A 9,461-nucleotide genomic window follows, 5' to 3' on the forward strand; every position below is an offset into this window, starting at 1 on the left:
ACATAGTCAAGTGTAGAGCGTCTGGCACCGCTAAAAAGGCTAGACAAGAAAATGGAACTTAAAGAGATTCATTTGGGGAATTGAATGTAGTGAAAATAATCACAATTGTGCAGGAGAGCTGAGTTGACTGCAAGGTTCTTTGCTGACATCTTGTGGTTTAGCATCATAATAGTATTCGGCATATATTTTTTGGGTGAGCATTTTCAGGGGGGAAAAATATATAATAATCCCAAAAAAATCTAAATATTTCAAAAAAGATGAAATGTTAAAAAAATTCAAAAATACCAGATGGACAAGCTCACAAAGCATCACTGACCTGTTGGCTATTTTCGCTATTCGTCATACAATAAAGTACAGCATAGGGCTTGTTCAAACAATGTGGAGAAAAAAGTGACAGATCTTTGTACAACAAAAATATATGTATGACTATAAAATACTGGTAGGCCTAGAAACTCTCTCAATCGTTCATTTCTAATGACCATCTGAGAAAGACTGAAGGGTTTACAGTGAGGATTTATTCAAAAAAATTAAATAGACAACATGTTATTTCCAGTTTTGTGAAAAAAAGGTGAAATGCAACTGTATTGTTCCTCGAAAAACAAAAACAAAACAGTGGCCTCCGAGAAGAATCACGTCAAAGTCTATGTAGCTGTCTCAAACATCTTCTTCCTGTCAGCTTTGTCTTCAATGTTTTTACGCCAGTCGCCAGCATCTACAACCTGCATGACATAAAAACATATTCATGTATCAGACAGGAATCTTCACTTTCTCTGCTCGTCTGTCGTCTCCCTCTCCCAGTGGAGAGAGATAACTGCAACGATTTTCAAACTACAGTCATAGGAAGGATAAACATCACAAATTACAGTATCTCGCCCTAAAGACTTGTTGATGTTTATTCTTCCTATGACTGTATCTCAGAGTTCCCCCCAGATTTGGCACAAACGTGGGGATGAATTCATTCTACTGTTATGCCACCAAAAATGTGGAATGCCCTACCAACAGCCAGAAATAAGTGTAACTCCCCCTACCCTCCTTGAAAGACCCCCATAAAAGAGCACCTGTCTGGACCTACAGTACTAGACAAGTGTTCTAGCTGACAAACACTTAGAATTGTAGGAGTTGAGGCATTACATGTAGTTTGACTCGGTTCCACGGATGAACATTGCGAAAATAGCCAAACTAACTCGGCTATTTTCACAATGTTTGATTCAATCTTACGTAATATTTGACAATTTGGCCAATTTTCTAAAAAAAAGGTCTTAAAAGTCATTAAATTGTCACTGTAGACATGTGCAGATACAAATTATACACTTATACTGTATGCTGGTTTGTTTACTGTTGGGTGAGAAAACTATGTTGCACATTAAGCTAATCATCTGGGGAGCCCCAAAATAATTTGGGGGTCAGCTGGGGGGGTCCCCCAGCTGAAATAGAAGACCTCTAAAGCTGCGGCGGCAACTCACCTCCTCTTTCTTCTCCTTCTTGACCGTCTTCAGGTTGGACCTCATGTCCATGGTGACCTTGTGCTTGCCGCCCAGCAGAGCCTGGAGCATGGCGTCAGCAGACATACGCACTTTCTTCAGGGCCGGCTTCTTGACTCCGCCCAACTCGACCACTTTAAGCCTCAGGTCGGAAATCTGTGCAGAACAGGGCAGATGTTTAAAGACCCACCGCGCTGCACTGTGTGACTGATCTGAGGTGGCTGTCTGCAGTTCCACAGATGTCATCCTACTAGCCAGCCAGGCCTCCAACCGCATGCAGTAAGTCCTCTGCTTTTGCCAGTGTTTTTTTTTGTTGATTTTTTGCTATTTGTGTTGGATATCAATGTTAAGGTTGCGGTAAGTTACCCATGTTTTGTCACTTATCAAATCAATCACTGTCTTTTGGATTTTAAACTGGTCTTGACTGGCTGAGTTTGGGGACTGGAAAGGAGGGAGTACATTTTTATGTTGCACCTGGTGACCCCTAGCCCGGGTCGTAACATTATACGGATCAAATCATCATGACATCACCACAACCAGAAACGTACAGTATTTGCGTGTAGATAACGCGGGCAGCATCACATTGGAGCAGTATTATTCATTCATCTTATTTGTGGAAGAACAGGACACTTATGATATTGTTATTGACTATTAGAAATATAGCATTTTGGTCTTGACAAAGTACCTTGAGATTTGTTTCAAATGTAAAGCGCGATCTAAATAAATTGTATTATTATTATTACCCACTTCTGACATTTTTCTTATATTAATAATATTCATTATACAACACAAAGGCATCATTTCATAAATAAATATGGGAGGCGATGTTTGGGGATTTTGCGGTGATATGCAAGATTCATATTGATATTGTGTGTATGTATTTGAGTAAATACTCAAACTCTTATGTTTTACTACAAATTGCCTCATCGCTGTCTGCTTCCAGTAGTGGAAAAATCACACCCTGTGTGAAGGTAGCGGCGCCTTTGATACATTTTGTCATCGATATGTGTTTATAATGTGTTTATAAACACACATGTCATGTGAAGCTTGACCAATCACTTTGTTGACGGGTCTGACCAATCAGAGCGTTGACGGGTCTGACCAATCAGAACGTTGACGGGTCTGACCAATCAGAGCGTTGACGGGTCTGACCAATCAGAGCGTTGACGGGTCTGACCAATCAGAGCATTGACGGGTCTGACCAATCAGAGCGCTGACGGGTCTGACCAATCAGAACGTTGACGGTGAACACGGACAAAGTCAGGTATAGAGCAGGCTAGGGCCGCTAAAAACTTACCTAGAAGGAGACTTTAGCCAAATGAATAATAAAATGAAATTACTAAATATTTCTAGATATTACTCATTGTTTATTTAGTCATTGTTTATATAGACATCTAATTCTATATTCATGACATCATAGTGATGAATAGTCCCCTTGCCTGAGTCCCCTTGCCTGACAAATCAGAACCTTGACGGGCCTGACCAATCAGAACCTTGACGGGCCTGACCAATCAGAACCTTGACGGGCCTGACCAATCAGAACCTTGACGGGCCTGACCAATCAGAACGTTGACGGACCTGACCAATCAGAACCTCGACGGGCCTGACCAATCAGAACGTTGACGGACCTGACCAATCAGAACCTTGACGGGCCTGACCAATCAGAACGTTGACGGACCTGACCAATCAGAACCTTGGCGGGCCTGACCAATCAGAACGTTGACAGACCTGACCAATCAGAACGTTGACGGAAAAGCCAGGTATAGAGCAGGACCGCTCTATACTATGTATAGAGCGGCGCCAGCGCCGCTAAAAAGTACTCAAGTCGCGATGCGACGCTTTGTGAGCTTGTAGATCGCCTATTTTCAAATAGCCTAGGTATAAAATAGGACTTAAGTGGTTAATGTATGTTTTGTAATGTATTAATTTATGTCTGCAAAGTAACTAGTAACTAAAGTTTTCAAATAATTGTAGTGGAGTAAAAGTACAATATTTGCCTCTGAGATTAGTGGTAGTAGTGGAGTAGAAGTAAAAGTATAGACAATTGGAAATACTCCAGTAAAGTAACAGCACCTCAACATTGTACTCAAGTACAGCACTTGAGTAAATGTACTTAGTTACTTTACACCACTCTCTGCTTCAAGGTTCCAAGGCTCAAGGTTTACTTTATTGCGTCTCCTTTAGGAGAAAGGTATCTGCTATATTAAGAGTAATGAAACATGATGATACATATGATATATCTGAATGGGTCACATGAGCAGTTATTGGACTGGTCACTAAAGGTGATATAAATAATAATTGACTCTCTATAAGAATAGATTTGATTCTGTCTGCATTGATAGGGAAATAAAGAGGGTATACTGTATAAGCTGCAGGAACTACACGGAAGCGTTCGCTCGCTCTCGCTTGATGGTTTAGCTTGCCGATTATAATTTTTTTAAACATTAGCGTTATGAAGCGGATAAAAGCGGCATATGTTTTCACGTTTTGGCCTATAACCTTTTAACCATATAGGTCATGCCATAAAAAAATCTTAATTCCCTGGATTCCTTGGATCACGACGCAACTTGGACGCAACTTCTCATAAAGGACCCGCCCATTTCTGCTTTCAAGATTTTCCGCCATTTTGTGTTATTTTAAAAACACATATTTTGTCAAAAACTCATGCAAAGTCACACAAATTGTCTCGACCCACAGGTTGAGAACCACAGCATTATCAGATGAATTCTGGGTTAGGTCAAATAATTTGAGGCTACTGTAAATGTGAACACTAGGGGATGGAAATTGGCATCCTCAAAATTTCAAAAAATGTACTCAGTTACTTTCCACCACTGGATCGAACACACTGTTGATCAGAACAGAAATGTACTGTACCTCTTTATAATAATAATAATAATAATAATAATGATAATAATAATAATACTGTACCTCTTTATCGTTCTTTACCACTTTAGCCTCGGTGTCGTACCTGTCATCATCAATCTTGTCGATGGCCTGCAGCATCTTTTTGCAGATTTCCTATTGGGTGGTATTCAGTACATCATTATAACTCAATTGAATAACTTACATGCAACTAAACAACTAAATTACATGCTGTGTGTGTGTGTGTGTGTGTGTGTGTGTGTGTGTGTGTGTGTGTGTGTGTGTGTGTGTGTGTGTGTGTGTGTGTGTGTGTGTGTGTGTGTGTGTGTGTGTGTGTGTGTGTGTGTGTGTGTGTGTGTGTGTGTGTGCGTGCGTGCGTGTGTGTGTTCATACATGATTGAACATTTATTATGAGTGTTGTAATGCCTTATAAGCACATTATAGTGCATTATAAATGCGATTATAATGCATTATAGAGCCGACCTTTACAAGTGCTACCAGATGCGTTTTTCATGTCAACATGTGTGCTGCTGTCACTGTGAAAAGGGTCCATTGAGCATGCAGAGGTGTGTACTGGTGGCATCTTATCTTACAATCATGGATGCATGGTCTCCACTCAGATCTGGGTTGGGGCACTGCTCCGCCAAGTGGGCATCCTTGGCCTCCTGGGCCTCCTGGACTTCCTGCGCTATCCAATCAGCTGCAATCTGAAGCATTAAGCTCTAGGGGAGAGAGAAAACAATCTGAAGCGTTAAGCTCTGGGAGAGAGAAATCAATCTGAAGCATTAAGCTCTGGGAGAGAGAAATCAATCTGAAGCATTAAGCTCTGGGGGAGAGAGAAATCAATCTGAAGCATTAAGCTCTGCATGGGGAGAGAGAAATCAATCTGAAGCATTAAGCTCTGCATGGGGAGAGAGAAATCAATCTGAAGCATTAAGCTCTGCATGGGGAGAGAGAAATCAATCTGAAGCATTAAGCTCTGCATGGGGAGAGAGAAATCAATCTGAAGCGTTAAGCTCTGGGAGAGAGAAATCAATCTGAAGCATTAAACTCTGGGGGAGAGAGAAATCAACATGAAGCATTAAGCTCTGGGAGAGAGAAATCAATCTGAAGCATTAAACTCTGGGGGAGAGAGAAATCAATCTGAAGCATTAAGCTCTGGGGGAGAGAGAAATCAACATGAAGCATTAAACCAAAAGTACAATATTTGCCTCTGTGAGATGTAGTGGAGTAGAGGTAAAAGTATTGGAAATACTCAAGTAAAGTACAAATACCTCAAAATCTTACAGTAGTACAGTACCTAAGTAAATGTACTTAAATGTTACTTTCCGCCACTGGTCATTAGTCTGTCTTACCTTCAGATGGTGCTTGCGGCTGGACGTCATTTTCTTATGCCTGTAATGAAAGATCAACATCAGTATCAATCAACTGCACACAGAGTGCCGCACTATGAGCTTGTAAAAGCTATGAGCTTGTAAAAGTTTGAGAACCACTGCTATTATAGCAACATACTTTTGATGCTTTTTAAACTTTTTAAAGGATTTAGAAGACATTTGTAGAATCCCCCAGAAGGAAAGATTTGAGTTAAACAATGTTCGCTTTAAAAGATATATATATATATATTGAAGATATGACACATCACTTTTAAAATAAGTATCTCTAAGCAACAGAAAATACTTTCAATACTTTATTATTACACAAGCCATGGTTATGGTAACCCTTTTATCATATGGAAACCATTTTATCATATGGTAACCCTTTTACCAAAGTCAGTTCAGTCAATTAAACTATATGGAGATTTATTTTGTGAGAATAGAATTTCCCCCGACATGGCAACTTTGGAAAAATGTGGGTGCATTTTAGGTATTAGGTATCATTATAATTTTACAATCGTTTACAAAGTAAAGCGATAAAGGTTTAAAACCCTGGCAGTGTACTGTACTTACTCAGACATGATGGCTGTTTATTTGGCTTCTGACTCTGGAAACAGGAATAAAATGTAAGACCCCTAAAAAGAAAAGAAAAACAGATTAGCACCGTATAGAAGAACCAGCTCAGTGGCCTTGTGGTTTGAGTGTCCGCCTTGAGACTGGAAGGTTGGGGTTTGTTATCCGGCCAGGTCACCCAGTGCCTCCCTGCTTGGCACTCAGAATCAAGGGTTGGATTGGGGACATGCTGTGTCCCTGTGATATACTAGCGTCATGTCCAGGGGGTGTACTTGTGTACATGATTGATTGAAGTACTTTATTTAGAAAGACATGGAAAAGGTACATGGAAGTACAGTTTACAATACAAGGTCCTCTAAGCTGGATCGCCCATAAAAGCACAATGGCTTATTTAAAATGAGATCCCCACGCACTCAAATCATGATGACATTTAAGAAAACAGACAGATATACACTACTATGCAGAACGTCATACAATGGTATGAAAAACAAGAAATATGTACAATAGACAGTTCGAGGAGGTTGGGGGGGGGGGTTAGGTTAAGACTTTGACAGGGGCCAGTTTGGAATTGCAGCCTCCTGAACGTGTTTTTTTTAGGGCAGTTTTGAAAGTGAGTACAAAACGTATTTACACTCCTTTACTCCTTTTGTTAGGGCATTACACATTTTTGTTGCATAGCATGAGAACACAAAATGAGAAAGATAATGTGCCAGAGATGCCAAAAATGTCCTTCCTAGGAAACCTAAAAGTTATATTTTGTCTCATTAGTTAATTAGTGTTTGGCCCTCTCGCTGCCTTCTGAAATGAAATGTGACCCATGTCAGCAGGGTTAAAAGTCACCTGCATGCAATGGGGTCATGCATTAGCAGGCTAACTAGGTTAGGGAAAAGATTGATAATTTAGGAAGATGCCATCCCGATTGGAGCCACTAGAGGCGAAATGGTACACAAATCCTACAAATGGTCTCCTAAGTTGGCGCCAGCGTTTGACGGCAAATCTCGCGAACGTCTTATGTTAACTGGTGCTAGATCCCGCGAGAATGTGTTGCTGGGACAGAGAAGGTCGATAACAAAATATTTTTTTCCCCCTGATTTGTGACGAACGGGTCCAATATTTAGTTCAGTGACCATGGGGCAAAAGAATGGTTCAGAAGCTGTGTTCACGTTCACTCTCCCATTGGAATGAATAGACTCCAACCTGCTTCCGGTCTCCTAAAAAGGTGTCCGCTCACTTCACACAGATACGGGAAGTAAACCGGAGATGGCATGTCTTGCTATTTCCGTCTGGGCTAACAGTCACCTGCATGCCATGGGGTCATGGGGTCATGCATTTAGGGGCTAATTCTGGGTCAGGGTCACTCACAGTCATGTCAAAGGTCACCAATGGACATTGCATGCAGAATCCTTTACTAGTGGCAACACTATGTCTATCCACAGGTTGTCTGTTCACATCATGACTAGTATAGTGTTTTGTATTCGTTGATGGCATATATTATTGTGTTAAATTTGTTTATGCTATTTTGAATAATTGAATACATAGGACCACAATGAAAACAAGTCCCTAGGACTTTTTTATTGTTATCCTTTTAGCCTTAAAGGACGACTTCACCCATTTTCAACCTATGTTCATATAATTGTGGAAATATAACAAATGGAAATTCTAAACAATATTTTAAAGATATTTTAAAATATTACAGCAAGTTAGAATATGGAGACAAGAGGTTTCTGCCCGACAACAACGATGACTAAGCAGTAGTAATACACAACATCTATCCACAGGTTGGCTGACCAGTTAATGCAATGAATGTAGTAGTTTAACAATTGTGTCTATAATAGTTTTTTTTATTTTAACCCATTAAAACCGGGAACACATCTGTGTAACCACTTCAACCATGATTTTATACTTTGGCTTTTAAAAAATAGCAGATATACAAGCTCATTGCTATTTTTTTTTTTAAATCTTGGAAAATGCGTGCAAATCCTTGAATATATATATGTTTTAAAGCGAACATTTTTTACATTTTTAACTGCTTCTGGGGGGTCCCTGGAACATCATATTTTGAGATGGGGGTCCGTAGCCAAATACATATCATTTTGGGGGCCCTTGACATGAAAAAGTTTGAGAACCACTGATTAAGTCTGTTTCAAAAAACTGTTAGGAAGCAAAGATTATTATCTATATATTCAAAGATTTGCACACATTTTCAGGATAAAAAAAAAAATAGCAGATCTACAAGCTCATAGCGCTGCACTCGGTGCCGCGCTATGAGCTTGTCGATCTGCTATTTTTGAATAGCCAAAGTATAAGATAATGTGTTAAAGTGGTTAAAATCTAAAATGACAGATGCGGTCTTAAAAAGGTTAAGAATGGACCAAAGATAGTTGAGCAGCAGCAGACGTGATGCTGTTCTACAGCATCATTCTGTGATGAGAGCAATGAATCGTCTATCTGTTGCTGTTCTTTCTATCCATAAGAGTTCTGTTTTTTTCTTCTCCAGATATACAAGCCAGTGAAGCCAGGGTAAAAATCATCAAAGTTTGCATCCCACTTCTTGTGAAGAATAGCTCTTGATATTAATTAACCCATTCAATCCGGGAACGCATCTGTGTCATTTTAAGATTTCTTTGGCTATTGAAAAATAGCAGATCTACAAGCTCATAGCGCGGCGCGCTATGAGCTTGTAGATCTGCTACTTAAAAAAAAAAATCAGGAATATTTTTGCTAATCATTACAAATGTCTTCTAAAATCAACAGTTTTTAGAAAAAACTTATGTTGCTAGTGGTTCTCAAACGTTTTCTCATCAAGGACCCCCAAAAGTAATCCCCATCAAAATATGTTGTTCCAGTGACCCCCCAGAAGCACAGATTTGAGTTAAAAATGTTGTTTAAAAAAATATATGTATTCAAATATTTGCACAAATGTTCAAGATTTTTCTAAAATAGCAGATCTACAAGCTCTGCTATGAGCTTGTAATGACTAATTGTGATTGTCATCGCTTTAAGTTACTGAACATAAGAAAGGAGTAGACATTCTCACCTACAGACGTGGTGGTTCAGGAGAGGACTTGGCTGAAGGACTGTCTGACAAACTGGACGAGAGCCACAGACCAACGGTGGCATGTGTTGATGTTTTATGGTGTTTTACTTTGGTTTGGTAGCTCCTCTTTATGGT

The 9,461-nt window shown here is 39.8% G+C and overlaps 1 protein-coding gene across 2 annotated transcripts; it reads right to left on the reverse strand.

Moving 5' to 3' along the window:
• Positions 1–102: 102 nt before the first annotated feature.
• Positions 103–9,461, reverse strand: LOC311046578 (troponin I, fast skeletal muscle-like). Of its 2 annotated transcripts, none has more exons than XM_084058974.1 (7): positions 9,331–9,434; positions 6,290–6,351; positions 5,699–5,738; positions 4,937–5,065; positions 4,410–4,499; positions 1,464–1,637; positions 103–719 (listed from the first exon to the last, which is right to left on the reverse strand). In XM_084058974.1, the coding sequence occupies exons 2-7, from the start codon at positions 6,295–6,297 to the stop codon at positions 642–644; spliced, it is 519 nt and encodes a 172-aa protein (XP_083915100.1). In that variant the 5' UTR covers positions 6,298–6,351; positions 9,331–9,434; the 3' UTR covers positions 103–641. The 2 variants fall into 2 exon arrangements, with proteins under 2 accessions (XP_083915100.1, XP_083915099.1); XM_084058973.1 differs by having other exon boundaries at positions 104–719; positions 9,327–9,461.

This window comes from Gymnoscopelus microlampas, assembly GCF_963454915.1.
Source record: "Gymnoscopelus microlampas genome assembly, chromosome: 6".
Lineage (NCBI taxonomy): Eukaryota > Metazoa > Chordata > Actinopteri > Myctophiformes > Myctophidae > Gymnoscopelus > Gymnoscopelus microlampas.